The sequence below is a fragment of the Carassius auratus genome, linkage group LG28B, assembly GCF_003368295.1.
Source record: "Carassius auratus strain Wakin linkage group LG28B, ASM336829v1, whole genome shotgun sequence".
Classification (NCBI taxonomy): Eukaryota; Metazoa; Chordata; class Actinopteri; order Cypriniformes; family Cyprinidae; genus Carassius; species Carassius auratus.
In genome coordinates this window covers 6,341,463-6,358,064 of record NC_039293.1, presented here as the reverse complement: position 1 = coordinate 6,358,064, position 16,602 = coordinate 6,341,463, and the positions used below count along the sequence as shown (strand labels likewise).

General features: G+C 41.5%; 1 protein-coding gene across 2 annotated transcripts; it reads left to right on the top strand.

Moving 5' to 3' along the window:
• The first annotated feature begins 770 nt into the window (after positions 1–770).
• On the top strand, positions 771–15,459 carry LOC113067879 (trinucleotide repeat-containing gene 6B protein-like). 2 transcript variants are annotated; one of them, XM_026240373.1, is made up of 20 exons: positions 771–912; positions 1,561–1,628; positions 1,742–1,763; positions 2,883–3,230; positions 3,315–5,186; positions 5,270–5,425; positions 6,483–6,658; positions 6,746–6,820; positions 6,903–7,055; positions 7,185–7,316; positions 7,404–7,526; positions 9,260–9,364; positions 10,092–10,281; positions 10,560–10,679; positions 11,016–11,150; positions 11,977–12,063; positions 12,162–12,365; positions 12,450–12,514; positions 12,755–12,894; positions 13,040–15,459. In XM_026240373.1, exons 2-20 carry the CDS (start codon positions 1,584–1,586, stop codon positions 13,449–13,451), a joined length of 4,560 nt encoding a protein of 1,519 aa, XP_026096158.1. In that variant the 5' UTR covers positions 771–912; positions 1,561–1,583; the 3' UTR covers positions 13,452–15,459. The 2 variants fall into 2 exon arrangements, with proteins under 2 accessions (XP_026096158.1, XP_026096159.1); XM_026240374.1 differs by lacking the exon at positions 11,977–12,063.
• The last annotated feature ends 1,143 nt before the right edge of the window (positions 15,460–16,602 follow it).

Genomic DNA, 16,602 nt, shown 5'->3' with positions numbered 1-16,602 from the left:
AGTCAAAATAACACTTTGTTATATACAAGCATATATCATTGCTGTCAGACAGAAACCTCATATCTTAACATTTCATAATCATTTCATTATTATTTTTTTGTCATAAATCAGTGCTATCGGTCACCATTTATATCTGTCAGTGTTTCTGAAAAGTATTGGTTTTGGAGAAGGTTTCTGTCTGACAGTGACAATATATAATCAGTATAACACTCTTTATCCAGAGTGTTAATGTGTCTGATCCCAGTCATTCTAGATTAACGGCTGAAATGTTTGTAGAGATGCTGCAATGATGAGGAAGATGAGGCCATTCTTAGTCTTGATTCAAAGTCTGAAATATCTGTAAATATCTATAAATATGCTAACGTGCCACAGGGTCAGTCTGGAGCTGTGGGTGTAAATCCAGCTCTCTTATATGAAGAAGACTCATCTGATGACACTGAAGACTTCCTCTGAAGAGGAAACTCAGACCCAGTCCAACAGATAAACATATTTAAAGTGTTACATTTGTTGGTCTAAATTACTGTGATGCATTTTTCAAGATACTTTGACGAATATAGAGTTCAGAAGAACAGCATTTGTTAGATTTTGTTTTTTTACGAATGAAGTACATACTTTAGTGCATACTACGTAGACGTTAGAGCGGAAATCACAGCGCCCTCTGCTGGTCCGTCAGAAGAGTCCTCATTACATGATCAAATATTTATGATTATATTTATGTATGACAGCCGTCTGTGACATGCTTACATCTTTAATGAACATATTAATCATTTTAAAAGAGTCAGTATTTATTATAACTCTTGTTTAGCGGTCGGTGGGAGATGTGTGTGTTTATGTGTTTGTGTTTATGTGAGCTGATACCCGGATGTTGATCGGCGCGCCGTCAGTGCGCAGCTGCAGGCCGGATTGACCGAGGTGAGCAAAACAAACCCAAACATTTGCAAACTCACTCAACATATATCACACTAGCAGCAACATAAGCATATATACATGTGGAATAACATGTTAGATTAATGTTTGGAAGTGTTCTTTATTATGTTGCGAGCGTATCTGTCGGTACTGAATTTAGTTTTGATCTCTTGATCCGCTTAGCATCGAAATCCACTGAATAATTGAATGTATAGAAGCCTTACATAAACTAACGTGGGTTGAAATGATACAAGTAACTCTATACTATTTACTTGGAGTGCTATTAAAGCATATTTTCCTGTACGTTTTAATGTTTGTCCGTAAATGCGCCATAATTAGCACGTTAGCTTGGTGAGTTTAAGCAGACAGATTAATAAAAACCACTTTATGGCACATATCAACAGTGATTCATAGTTCATTTCAGGTAGTGCATTGGTCTATGAAGTACATTGTACAGTTTAATGCTGTGCAGAGTGTCTGTGTAAGAAAGTTTGTAACCATTAACACAGAAACATAATAGAATAAAATATTTATTGTTTCATTACTGGGCTGGTGTAAATAGAGCCATTTACAACATGCATTGGACTTCATTGGCATGAATATATGTCATATAATTAACCACAGAGGTGCAATGTGATGTGTGTCATGTCATAGGAACAGGAAGGGAGCCGCAGTTCATGGAAGACAGTCACTGTACCACAGGAGACCGCAGTCATCAGGAGGTGGCCTATGCTTTTACTGGATTTAACACTGTACATACTCAAGAAAACATACATTAGCTGTATATGAATGTGCAATCATCTAATGAGGAATTGTTATTATTTTTTTATTGCAGGGAACTGAAGACAGCACTAAAGGTTGGTATTTTATAATTAACTTCTGTATACTCAGTTGTGAAATAGTCACACATGTACACTATCATTCAAAGGTTTCATGGTCAGTATGATTTTATAATGTTTTTGAAGTTTTTCCAAGCCTGCACTGATTTTATAAAAAGAAATATAGTATAGTAACTAATATTGTGAAATAAATTGTAATGTTTAGACACGTGATGCTGCACGCTGAGCAGAGCGAGAAACTTCAGACCCAGATTTAGCAGACAGAAAATCCTTCCATGCTACAGAGCATCATTCACATCGGTTTCTGTTAAATTCTTTCAAGCAGACATATTTATTTCTATAAATAAATTTAGAGTAATCTTAATGGCTACTAAAGTTTTTCAGTCACGAGCAGTGCGTGTATTTCTGTCTTTCTTTTGTTGCCTGATTAACATCAATGATTTGGACAATAGCAACTAATTTAGGCGGCTGTCCCTGTAAAACTAAATGCACTGATGCATATTCTCCCTACTGTTTACATTCAGTAAATATGAATACTCGTCAAAACAGACAATTCACAGTTTGTATGCATCTGTGTCTGCGCTCAGAAAACTGGACCGAATTGAGTTCTCTCTTGCGTCGTCAAATTTATCCATATGTCTGCTCTTCTCTTACTCCCACATACTGACATTTTCAGTGCAGCAAGGCTATGTTAGCATATGTCCTGTTCGCGTCTAACTTCCTAACCAAGCATCAGATTCGTTCTGAATGAATCTCTTCCCAAATCATCCCTCCTTAACCTTTCCATGCACCATGACGCTTGCATCCGGAGTACCACAGTGTTAGGAATCGTTAGTTGTTTTCCCTTATGAGGATTCACACTTCAGGCACAAATAAACTCAAATAAAACTGTTTATTTTTTTTCTATTATGTTTTACCTGAATATTTTTGGTTGCCAATAGTTTGGTGCATCATTAGTTTGAATCTCTTTTCTTACTTTCTAATATGTTAGTTCAATGTTTGAAACAAAAAAATTATCCGTAGGTTTGAAAACATGAGTGAAGTTTTCTGGCAGTATGTAGAAGTAATTTTAAGAAATGCTGTCCGTTGCTATGTATAATTGACTGCATTTCTTTTCAACCGCTGTCCTCTTGTCAGAATCGGGCTCATCTCTGTCTGCCGCATCCATTTTTCCCCTTACCTGTGCTTCATCTCGACTGGGTCCCACCGAAAAAACCTCTCCCTGTCCTATTGTCGGGGGTTTGCCGGACCCCCCTGAGGGAGGGAACAATGCAAAGTGGACCGCTGTGGCCAACGGACAGCCCCCCTCCGTGGTGTCCCAGCGCTACATGCCCCGTGAGGTGCCCCCGCGCTTCCACAACCAACAGGAACCAAAAGTGCTACTGAAAAGGGGCCAGCCACCATTGTCCTGCATGCTGCTGGGGGGTGGAAGCGGAGGGGACCCTGTGCCCCAAATTCCCCTGCAGGAGCAAGCTGATGCCTCAGGTGGGTGAATTAAAAAAGATATTGGACACAGTTTTATTTGGTGGCTTTTATTCTTTTCTAATGGCATGAATTTTCCTCTTCCAGATCCAACAGTAGATTCTGTATCTCTGCACTTATCGTCAGACGCCTCTGCCACTCCCACTTATGCAAATTACACATGGGGGTTGAGCTCAGGACGTCAACCCTCCACTCAGGGAATGGACAAGGACAGTTCTGATGTAGAGAAATGGCCTAGACCCGAAGACTCATGGACTAGCGATCAGACCCCACATTCGGCCAGGTCAAAGATGGATGAGTCTGATGTCCAAAGAATGGACAGTTCTTCTCAACTCTTTGAATATGCAGAAGCCACTTTGGAAGGAGGTGCATCTTCTCAGTCTGAGAATAAAGAATCCATTAAAGGAGTCAATCAGCAGTTCAATTACAAGGTTTCAATGCTTTCTGGAAACCGGGAGGACACTCAATGTCTAAAACCAAATTCCAACCCTGATGACCCTAACGGAGCAAACCACACTACTTCTGAGGAATCTACTCATACACCCTTGAGTCCTGCCAGTGCAGTGTACCAGACACTCTGCAAGAACGAAGAGCGCATTACAGGGGATTGGTTGGAGCTTCAGGCAGGACCAAATCGTGGTGGAGATGTTGGAGTCTCCAGTTCTGTATTATGGGATACAGAAGAAGACCCTGTTGGGAAGAGAATTGATGCAGTAGGTGGAAGTTCAAGTGAAGGCACTGGCACCTCTAAGGGAGTGTGGGGCGGAGACACGGTAGGTTCAAACAACCAGGCAGCTACAGGATGGACCTCAGACTTAGCAGTTGGAGCATCAAAAGAGTATGTTGGAGGGATCTCTGAAGTAAGCACAGATAGTTTACAGGACTCTTCAAAGTTTGCAAACAGCATGGAATCGAGAGATGACAATCAGAAAGCAGTTGGTGATTTGGATGGGTCTGAGGAAAAATCGACTGGCAGAGAAAGCAATGAGGATAGGATGCATGCCTCAAATCTGGTCCAAAGCCCCTCTAGAAGTCAGACCCTCCAACCAGAAGAAGCCTTACAGAGCATCATCAATCACACTAACCTGGATCCTAAAGTGCTGTGCAACACAGGATGGGGAAAGACTCAGATCAAGCAGAGTGTCGCCTGGGATTTTGAGGCAGACAGTGGGAATGTTGGCTGGGGTGGAGAAGTGCACACCGACCGCAGTAAGGAGGGCTGGCAGGACTCTCGGGATCTATCCAGCTCCAAAATGCAGAAGCAGGAGGTTGGCCAGGTGGGTGGAGCTCAAGGATGGCCCGGGCATGGAGACAAGAGCATTGGGATTGGTTGCAAAGGGAGTGGTTGGGGAGAAGACCCGGAGGTTGATGATACTTGCAAGAAGGGGGAAACGGGGTGGAACCAAGGTGGTGGAAGTGAGTGGACTCCATTACCTGAGGGTGGAGGCTGGAATGAAGAGAGAGGCCGTGACTGCAAGAATCAGGATGAAGGGTCATGGGGCAGCCCGGAAGAGTCGGGACAGCGGAGTGGTGGCTGGGGAGGCAGCAGTGTCAAAACACAACAGGGATGGGGCGAGAAGCTTCTTCCATCACAGATACCAAACAAACAACCAGCTCTTAAAACCCAAAATCAAAAACCACAGCAGCAAATGCCGGGATATCCAAAGGACTTGCAGGAACAGGGTCGTCCAGGAGACACCAATGATCAAAGTAAAGGGTCTGGCTGGACCTGTGGGCCCATTCCTCAGGTGCCTTCAGTTGAAGAGCCAAGTGGGTGGGAGGAACCCTCGCCACAGTCCATCAGACGGATAACGGAAATTGACGATGGCACAGCTGCATGGGGCGATCCGTCATGCTACAACAGCAGGAACGTCAATCTGTGGGATAAGAAGACCAACAGCTCACAAGACCAAAATCAGTCATCTGGAAGACAGGCTGGAGCTCTATCTAAAAAGTCTGGTAAGCAGGCAGCAGTGCATATTAAAGTAGTTAAACGGTTTCAAACCAGAAACATCATTCATTAAAACACATTCACATTGCAGCTCCTGCAACATGGGCACGCAGCAGTGGTCCCCCCGATCCTTCTGTGGACAGCGATGCATCTACCTGGGGGAAATCGTTTGATGGTTGGGGTGAGTCCAGTGAACAAGGCAAAGGAGGAGAATGGAGAAACTCGCATTCCCATTCTACTAAATCTGGTAAGAGCCTACCTAATTGTACATGCTCTAGGGTTACCAAGACTGCTGTACCAAATGAGAAAAACTATGGAGAATTATGTGAAACCTTTCATGAAAACACATAATTTGTTCATTATCACCATGCATTGTTTATGGTTAAGGCTAGAAGGGATAGGTATGGCACTACTGGGCCCGAGTGTAAACAAGGCACAGCACTTGTATTCAATGTCATCTTGCTGGATCTGAGTCAGCGTCATGGCACTGTCATGAGCGTGTGTCTGCAAGTGATGCAGTAGAGACGAAATGTGCAATAAAGTCGTTATTTTTGTTTTCTTTACACAAAACGTATTATGTAATGCTTACTATTATAGTAGTAACCTTGCTGTCTAAGGGAGGATCAGAGAGCATATACATCAGAGAATATAAATTTTTGGGGGAACTAACCCTTTAATATACTATAACTTCTGTATACATGACCGTTCTCAAGTGTAAGGTGCTTTCCTTGTTTTTAATGCTTGGATTATTTACCCTGCACATGTCTGCGGTGCATTATGGATCCGACATGGCCACTCTAGTCAATGCTTGTGTTTATATCATCTGCACTGCAGCACGTTTTAGAAGCGGCTCAGAAGTGGCTTTCCATACTGCTTTGCTAAAGATACACGCATCTGTGTCCTTTGGATAACAGTAATGGCTAATGCAGTGGCTGCGTTATACATACTCCTACAAGTATCCTCTACCTTGACTTCTCGCGAGAGAAAAAAATTACGTTTTAGTCACATAACATTGGTTAATAGAAAAGCCGTCATTTTGCAATAGTTTTTATTCTGTTTTATCGACATTGATGAAATACCGCAAAAGTTTTGCATACGTCTGTAATGGGAATGCAGCTTGTGATTGGTTACAATGTTGAACAGAAACTTTAATGGCAACGTTTGATGCAATGAAGTAAAGTAAAATATAGGCCTAATGCTGTGTAAGACTTTTTACAATTAATTAACTGACAAAATAATCACGATTATGGCTGCCAACTCTTCGAGTGTGCCACTTGAGCTGATCTTTTATATTTACTCTTAAGGCTCAAAGTCTATGCAAGAGGGGTGGGGTGACGAAGGCTCCAATGTATCGCGCCACTCCAGCTGGGAGGACGAGGACAGTGGCACTGGTGTTTGGGGCAGTCGGGGATCTCAAAGCAACACATACAACTCTGGGGGCTGGGGCCAAGGCCAGGGCACCAGGAGAATCAACACTAAGGTATATTGGGGGCTTTTTTGACCTCGCCAAGACTTTATGACTTGGGGAAACGATCAACTCCTAAGTAAACTTTGGTTTGTCTCTTAGAGCCCTCTTAAAGGAAACAGTGGGGACTCATGGGTGTCTCCTGTGAATCGGCAGTTTTCCAACATGAACGTTACGGTAAGATAGTTGTTACCACTGTGCTGGTCTGCTCTTGTGTGTTGCTGCAGCTCTGTAGAAATATGCTCAATATTTGTGTCAGGATGAAGACTCCAGTATGGGTCACGACAGTAGGCAAGACAGGAGAGGAATGAATGATGGTGAGATGCGGAGAGGCGGCAGGACTGGGGGAGCTTTCCGCTCACAGCCTTCCAAAGAGATGCCATGTGGGGAGACCGGACCTTACCTGGACAAGGTACTGAGACACTCAGCTTATTAAGCAGCTTTACCTTATGGAATCCCATTGCAGCTTCCATTTTATGCTGGTTAAGTACTCTTTACTCTGGTTAAGTAACTGTTGCTCCTCTTTGCTGTTGTTTTGAAGGTTGGAGGTCATGGTATGTTTGGTGGTGGTGGGATTCCTCCAATGAGAGGTATGCATCAGGCTGGTGTGCACCCCTTAAACCCTTCTCCTGGGATAAGAGCACAAGTGCCTCACCAGTTCCTGCCTCCTCAGGTCAGTTTGTGTTCTTGGATTTAACTCTGGGATAAATGGATGTTTATTAGTGCATAGTCATATCATGGATCCTCTGTCGTTCTTCAGGTTCCTGGGCCAATGTTAAAGCCAATGGCACCACCTAGTGGAGGCATGTTTCCCCCACAGCTTTCCCCCCAACACCTCGCCATGCTTAGTGGCATTCATCCACACATGCAACAGTTTCAACTAGTACGTATCACATTGATTTACTAAACAAGGCAAGGTAGCATTAGAGCGCAATTCCATAAATCCACCGATGGGAGGGGGAAATTCTGCAAGGGATTTACTAACAATGTGCACATAAAAAACACAGACACAGCCAGATAATTTCCATAATGACCAGTGCAGTCTACCTAGAGCAGTGCAAATTAATGTTTGCTTTAAGACATGCTTTTTTTTGTGCATTAAATGATGGCGCAAATACCAGTGATTTATCAAATGTTAGTAAATTGTGTTGCATGATTAATTTCTAAGGGTTATTTCACCTCAAAATGAAAATTATGTCATTACTTACTCACCCTCAAGTCATTCCAAACCCGTTATACCTTTGTTCATCTTCGGAACCCAAATTAAGATATCTTTGATGTAATCTGACCCTCCATAGACAGCATGCAACTGAAATGTTCCCAGGTCCAGAATAGGAGTAAATACATCTGTAAAACAGTCTATGTGACATCAGTGGCTCAATTTCAGTTTTGTGATGCTACAAAAATACTTTTTTTTTTCAAAAATTGGAAGAGTTCCAAACTACTGCACCTTTTTTCACTGTATCAAGTACACATGCTGAGTCACGCAAACAAACCATGTTGCATGCACGCACAGACTTTCAGCAACACACTTTTTAGTGCTGCCCTTGATTTTATAAATAAAATCGCTTAATCGCTCATGCGCTACATTATCTTTCTCAACAAGGAGCTGGAAACATCGTTGTTTCTAACGGAATTTAAGCCACGGCTTCACTGTGAATAGAGTTAATAGGGAAACATGGCCAGATGGTGGTAATTTATACATACACAGTCTCTCTCTCTCTCTCTATCTCTCGATCTCGTGTAAATAAACACTTGATAAATGTAACTTTTCTGAAAATAGAATATTGTAGATGAGATCGTCAAACTGCAAGTTAATTGGTGTTTTCAGAAAAAAGTGCGTTTATCCACAGTGGAGAGAGAGCATGTGCACATGGTTGCCAGGTTAACATAAATAAGTTACATACTTGCAGATATTTCCTTGTTGCTAAATGTTAAGTGCAGTTTACTGCTGCACACATGCCAACATATAGATACAGGGCTGGCATCATCAAATCTCTGCGATGATACATCGTTGTATTGATGTATCAAATGTACACTAACTAGCACTAATGCATTGTGATACTCTCAAAAATGGTGGAAGACGTAACTCGGGGGAGAAGAATGGGTGAGTAAATAGTTATTTTTGTTTTCTTTGTGCAAAAAAAAAGTTTTATCGTAACTGAAATTGAGCCACTGGTGTCACAAGGATTGTTTTATCGATGTATTTACTATGGACCTGGGAACATTTCAGTTGAGTTTCTGTCCATGGAGGGTAAGAGAGCTCTTCGATTTCATCAAAAATATCATAATTTGTTCTCCGAAGATGAACAAAGGTGTAATGGGTTTGGAACGACATGAGCGTGAGTAATTAAATAATTTTCATTTAGGGGTAAACTAACCCTTTAATACTCTTCTCCCATAAATTTTGTGTCTAAAAGGGAAACTCCTACAATTGTGTATTAGATAAGGTCAGGTTAAAAAATAATGGTCCATGTCTTTTCAGCACTGATTATTTTAAAGCCAAAAGAAGGTTTGCGCTGGTGCCAGCTGTTAGTAAATCTGGCCCTTAGCAAATATAACGTAAGGCATTTAAAAAGTTTTATTTGAATGTTTTATATACATTCTCTATCTCAGGCCTGTCAGCTTATATTGCAACAACAACAGCAACAGCAACAGCAGCAGTTTCTGAATCAGAGGAAGTTTCCTCCTCCTGTGAGACAACCGCACGACCCGCAGCAGGTACAGCAGAACCGCTCAACCAACGAACACCACAGTGACCCCTACTGACTCAACCCTGGAAAGCCTAATCAATCAGTTTAATAAAGACATTTCTAAGGCTTTTAAATAGGGCTTCCCCCTAATATTTAACTCACTATTAGTAGACCAGAAGAGGTCATAAAGATAAGAGTAATACACCTTTCGAAACTGTAAAGAATCTACGTTTATTTGTGTGCACTCACAATAACAACAAAACATTGTGCTTTTGTAAAATAAAGAATGCAAACGTGATGTGCTTTCTGCCGTCTCGCTTTCACTTGAGCGCGAAACTCCAAAACTCTGTGTACACATGCCTTACACAGACATTTAAAATATATCTATAGAGAGTGAAATGTTTACTTTACAATTTATCAATTTAAATGGAAAACAAATATTCTCAAATTACGTAATTTATATGAAACATTCACACACGCACATCCACTGCTGCAGAAATGACGAGTCTGAGTCGCCAAGTTCATCTCAAAGAAACCAAGAAAGCACTAGTTTGTCAATTAATTATTTAAATAATAATGCAGCCTTGCTGTTTTCCTTGACACATTCATATTAATTTCTTCTGCCGGTGTGCCGTGGCAAGCCTTATGTGCTTAGATGCTTATTAGGCAATGTAGGCAGTTAAAGGCTTATAATAATTTAAATGATTTATTAATAAACGTGCGATTAGTCCTGTAAGACAACTTCTTCTTTGTAGCTTGCGCGGATCATGGCGATCCTACAGCAGCAGCAGGGTGCTGGCAGTCCTAAACTCTCACCACCACCCATGGGAGGAGGACATGTCCCCAAACACCCAGACGCACATCTCCATGCGCTGGGCATGAATGCACACAGACCAGTCATGGGAGGATCTGAGCTGCACAGCAAAGCCCCTGCTGCTTTCACAGGTGAGGTTATTCTTAGTAAAACGATCTTAGTCATGGATTTGTTTCTTACAAGCACACAGCTTTTGGCTTCACAAGATGTTAATTGATGGACTGGAGTTGTGTGAATTGTGAATTACTGTGATGTTAAATTGTCTATTTAATCGATTAGACATTTGTTTTATTAGTAAAATGTAACTACTATTTAATTATTAGAGAAGAAAGCCCAGAATTCAGGAAAAATAAAAGGTGATTTCATAGGGTCCTGTGGTAGGTGTTAAAGTCTCTGTTTGTGTGTTCAGGGCCGGTCAGGCAGGCCGCTGGCTCCTCCTTCTCTCAGTATGATGTGTTGGGCGGCAGCTGGCACAGAAGCGCAGGTGGGAAAGTCGATGCATCTCCTGCCAACCCCACCTGGCCTCCAGGTAACATTGAAACCTTGTTAATTAGTGATTTGAAATTAATGACATTGTCTTGATTCGTAGGCATAGCCACACTACTGATCAAAAACAGATTTCTTGGTTCTCTGTGTGTGTGTGTGTGTGTTTACACAAAGTCTGGGAAGTTGTGGCCGAATGGTTTGAGCACAGCGCTCTCTCTCTCCTTCAGTACCATGACTGCAGCAGCCCATAAGAGTCATTGATTTAACGCTCTCATCACATTCAGTCCAGCTCAGCATCTGATGAAAGTCACCCAACATCAGCAGCCCCACAGTGTGCAGGTGTTTGACTTTCACATGTATTTTGTGTTGTCTCGCTCAGAGTTTCAGCCGGGCGTCCCATGGAAGGGCATCCAGAGCCCTGAGCCCGAGCCGGACCCCTACATGAGCCCTGCAGGACTGATGGGATCCTCCGTGCTCAGTCACACCGAACATCATCTGCTGCAAGACAACACAGGTACTGAGACCTCATCTCGTCTTCAGACAGAAAGACCCGTGATGACCGCATGATGTGTTTTTAAATAATACAAGTAAAGTATTTTATATACAATTTTACCTCGCAAAGCTTGAAATGATAGTTAGAAGAATAACATTTGTTTTATTTATTGAACCTTTAGACAGTGTTTTTTTAATACATCAGGCTTTTATGGCTCGTATAGTCTGATATAGTGAGAATATGGAGGGAGAAAAACAGCTCTGTTTTATTCAGATGCAAATGAAGCAAACATATGCAATATGTGCTGATATTTATATGATGAAACTCGTGCAATTTGAATAAGTGAGATCTTTATAACAGTTCAGCAGATACTTACATGAAACAATATAAATATCAGTCATCACTCTATATCTCCAGTAATATGCTAGTAAGATGAGATTTAAATGACCCAGGCATATAATGCAATTCAATGCAATGATGATTGAAAGATGAAGAAAATAAACGTTCCTCGAAAAATCCCGATGATCAGTTTTGAGACTAATGATTGGAGGATCAAGCAAAGCCGAGATACTTCATTCCAATCCAGATATTTACTTGAGAAAAATCAGTAAAGATTTAACAGAAAAGAAACATGAAGCACCAGCTGAAGGTGTACATTTGTACAATTACTCTAAAAGAGTTTTTACTTGATAAAAAAAAAAGCATTCACCACCAATTAGGGGATAGAAGCCATGTAGTATTTTTTTTAATTTTTTTTTTATTCTCTCCAGAGGCCTTTGAAATTGGTTTTTGCTATGCATACTTGTAAAATGTAACCATGTTTGACAGTCTGTCTATCTGTGACCAGGGTCAAACTCTCTGAACACCTGTATGCCTTCACCTGGTGCCTGGCCATACAGTGCCTCAGAAACGCCCCTCAGTGCACACAGCACCGGTAACGCTGACTTAAATATATTCATTAAGGTTTCAGTGAAAATGCACTAAGGTGATTTGAATTGCAAGGGCAGTTGGTAACGTTTCGCATGTTTCCAGCTAAATACTCCGAGCTGAAGTCCAGTTGGCCGCCGGAGCCCATTGGACATGGCAAATCATGGCGGACCAATCGGAACCCTTCTCACCTGCCCCGCCCCCCTCCGGGTCTCCCCAGTCAGAAGCAGCCGTGGTCGGGGGAGGGGCCTTGGATGCCCAGGACTTGGGGGGGCGGAGCCAGCCCAGTGGAGTCACCCTTCAAAACAGGTACTGCAAACACACACAGTCACATTCAGATGTGAGGAGCAGATGTTTGTGAAGATCAACCTTTCCATGTCTCGTGATCTTCAGAGTGGAGCGATGGAGGAGCTTCCGCAGGAAAATCATGGCTGTTGCTGCGAAACCTCACGCCACAGGTGTGTACAAACACACACATACACTACTGTTCAAAGATCCTGATGTTTTTAAAAGAAGTCTCTTGTAAAAAGTAATATTTCTCTATTATTTTTAGTTTTTAATTGTGGTTTTGATCAAATAACTACAATGATGGTGTGTATCACCATCATGCTCATGTTTTAGGGGGTTTACGGTATTTGTCAGTGTATTTAGTAAAGCAAAGCATCAGATGTTTGTGATTTCTTGTGGTTTGTGTGCAGATCGACGGCTCGACCCTGAGGACGATCTGTCTGCAGCACGGCCCTCTGCTGACCTTTCACCTCGGCCTGACACAGGGCAGTGCTCTGATCCGCTACTGCAGCCCTCATGAAGCCGCCAAAGCCCAGAGCGCTCTGCATATGTGAGTCACACTGACACAAACACTTGTTTACTGATTATATATGTGATTTGATATGTATAACCTATAGACATGAATGCATGAACTTTATAAAATATTTTTAAAAAATTGTAAATATGACTCTGTCTGTGTTGTGTCTGCTGTTCAGGTGTGTTCTGGGAAACACTACCATCGTGGCCGAGTTCATGAGCGAGGAGGACGTCGCCCGTTACTTCACACATTCCCAGGCCGCAGGGGTCGCGGGGTCACCCGAAGGCTCGCCCAGCTCTGACCTCATCACGCGAGAGGGCGAGCGGCCCTTGAGCACCGGGGCGGATGGAGACGTGGCAGTGGGCTGGCAGGGGCTGGACGTGACGGCTGGCTCCGCGGTGGAAGCCCCGGGACTCGCCCTCCTCAGCCAATGGAGCAACAACGCAGGGGAGGGGGCGGGGAAAGGGGTCTGGGGGGGCGTGGCTCTCGGTTACCACGGTGGCAGCCTATGGGGCACTCCTCAGTTAGAGGATGCCACAGCCGGGTTGTTGCCAGGCAACCTGCTTGGAGGCGGGACAGACAGTTTGTGATTGACAGCAGTCAGTTCTTGAGACGCTGGTACGTGGCGTATAAAGTGTCAACCTGCAAAAATAATGATTGTTTCCAAACATGTGGAAGCCCATGCATTGTTACAGTTTTTCAGTCTAGTTTTCGTGAACATTAAATTTGTTTTAACCCCAAATTTTATATATATATATATATATATATATATATATATATACACATTTATTTTGGGGCCATTAAAAAAATCGCGTTGACATTATTTTTAAGGACAGTTAATCATGTTCTCAGCTAGTACTCATTTCTGTATGTCATATCTCATTTTCATTCTCATATATATGTATGATAATGTGTGTGTGTGTGTGTGTGTGTACTAGGTTTTATTATTTTCGATATAAAGGCATTACAACAAATATAATGAAAAATTATTGAATTGGCATGAGAAATGTGTCTATTTTAGTAAAAAAATAAGTTACCAAAAACAAAGCATAATGCATGGCCTCTGTATGTTTTCATTGTTTTTGCAGTTGTTTCTGGTGACACTAAGCAGCTTTAAGACACTCACATGCAGAGAGCTACATTTCTACTCAAACAATGGACGTGTTGACGGGCTTTTGTATCTGTCCAGTCAGATATTAAACACACACAGGTGCAGTGTGAGCGTCGTAGGGATTTGCTTACAGACATTCTCATCATTGCCAGAGTTAAGCTATCATGTATTTGAATGCAGGGACTGTTCCTTAAGGCCTTCTTAAACACACACACATGCGCGCACACACACACTGCTCAACTTGAATGACTGACTTCAATTTGATGTTACGCTGGCACACGCAGACACCGATTGACGCTTCGACAGCAGATTTATTGATTTCATTAATAGCGCAAGAACATTTGAAGCAGGTAGATGCGTTAAACTCGCCAAAAACAAAACAAATAAAACACCCATCCAAGTTTTATTTCACTCCAGAATTAAAATCATGATTGATGACTGCGCACATTTACTCACACATTCTCATTATTGTAGTGTGGAAAGTGTTCAATTTCTCATTACCGTAACAGTAATATTTCCTGTATAACTGCAATACAATTAGCTCTTAATTTTAATAATCTAGTATCATGATAGATAAACACTTATAAATAACGTCATTTTTCTGCATTAAAGTAATGAGAATTTGGAGAGAAAATGTTTAAAGTTTGGAAGGCTACATTGCTACTTTGTGATTCAGGAGTGAAATTGCTTCCCTGTGTTTTGGGAGGTTCACGCAGATGGTGTTTCGGCTTTTCTGTCGCTCCGTTCCTTATCCAGCGCGGCGTTCCTGTGGATTGGTGTATCTTAAACACATCTGATCTCTCATTCAGACCTTCCACTGTTCCCTTCTTGATCTGTTCGTCAGGTTTGCTGTTACATTTATATGATTCGTATGTTGTTTTTTTTGCTAAGGCGTATACAAGTTATCTTTAAAGACTTTCAAGTGATCGGACGGACGTCTGTAACGTGTGTATGTGTGCACTTTACTGTTTTGGCCTGTGTTTGTGTGCAGCTGTACATTGTTAATTGTGCACTATACACTGCTGGTTGTGTTTCACAAATGTTGGCATTAGCGGGTTTCTGCTATTGGTGTTTCTCTTGTGTTTTTTAAGCGGACTCATGTAGCCTTTTGTATCGGCTGAATTGCAATAATGATTCTACAAGCATTTTTAAGACATGAACGTGTGACGGCGTTTCTGCCAAACTTATCCGCCTGTCCAGAGTTTACAAACAGCTGAAAGACGTGTGTGTTTTTATGTGTCTGTGCTGTTGTTTTTGTTTTAAATTAAGACTTTAACACTCCTTTCAGTGTTTTGTTTTTTGAGCTTTTACAGAGAAAAAGAAGTGAAGAGTTTATTTAAATAAAAGTGACATGCAGCTGTTATAAACACTGAAGTATCAGACCCCTGAATATTTTTTTCTTCTTTTTTTTTTTTGTTTTTGTTGTGGTTTCTGGATTATTTTTGTCATATATGTTACTAACCATAAACAGATTTTGTCTCTTGTCAGTGTCGGTGCATTTTCTGGTTTTCTTTCAATAATTGAGAGTTTCACTCACTTGTGTATAATATATAATTATACAGATTAGTGGTTCTTACTTTTTTTTTTATTATGTTTTGCTTTGTATGATTATAGATGCTCTTTATCTTTAGTAAAACTTACAGTAAGAATCATTTAATAAAACAATTAACATTAAATATTAGTTATAATCGTGCATGAGTTATAAATGTCAAGTTAGGTGTATTTTCAGGTTGCTGACATTTTGTATAATGGAAAATTAGTTAAACAGGCCTGGAATTTATGCAATAATCAAAGCATGCGTCGAAAATGAAAACTGCGCTTTTATTTGATCTCTCTCTAGTACAATATTTTAAAGAAGCTAATGTCTAATTTAATGAAACTAATTGAGTAGTTTAGAATTGGGACGATAATAGTTAATAATTAAAGACCATATAAAATGTGATGTTTGTATTAATCGGTCTCTCGTTAGTAACAAAAGCGGTAAAGTTGCTGTAAATGCGTAGCTACTGTATTAATATCAACATTTTTTTTTTTGCGTTTACACTGAGGGATTATACAAATGGTTTCGGTTTCAGTTTGTTTTGTAATCCACAACAACATGATGAGGATAGGTGCTAAAAAAAGAATGCTTTTACTTGACAAACTTAAAAATACAAGTTCCATTTTCCATGTATTGAAGACAGTGGCTTTGTCTTAAATAGTTCACCAGGTGTCCAAACTGCTACCGTGTTCATATTCGCAGTAACACCTAATCTATTCAGCATCATCTTTGTGTGCTAAAGACTCATCAGTGCATGCGATGATGAGGCGTCGCCTGGCTGCTTGGTGACGTCACCGGGAGAGAACGCTCGCTCGCGGACGGAACGCGTCGCGGAGCAGAGCATCATGCGACGGGGTTTCACGTCCTGAGAGGAGACCTGCCGATGAGCGGGATCCACTGAGAAACGTGAGTACCGGTTCTGATAACGTACATGTGTAGCATCAGGAGATCTGTTTGAAGTCCACATCAGCTGGAGAGAGGCAGCATCAGCATCAGAGCACCCGCTCGCGAGGCTATCATCCGCCGTCATATATAACCTTATCGTTTCTATCGACAAAGAGTAAACGTTTTATTTATAAAGTCGCCGTTT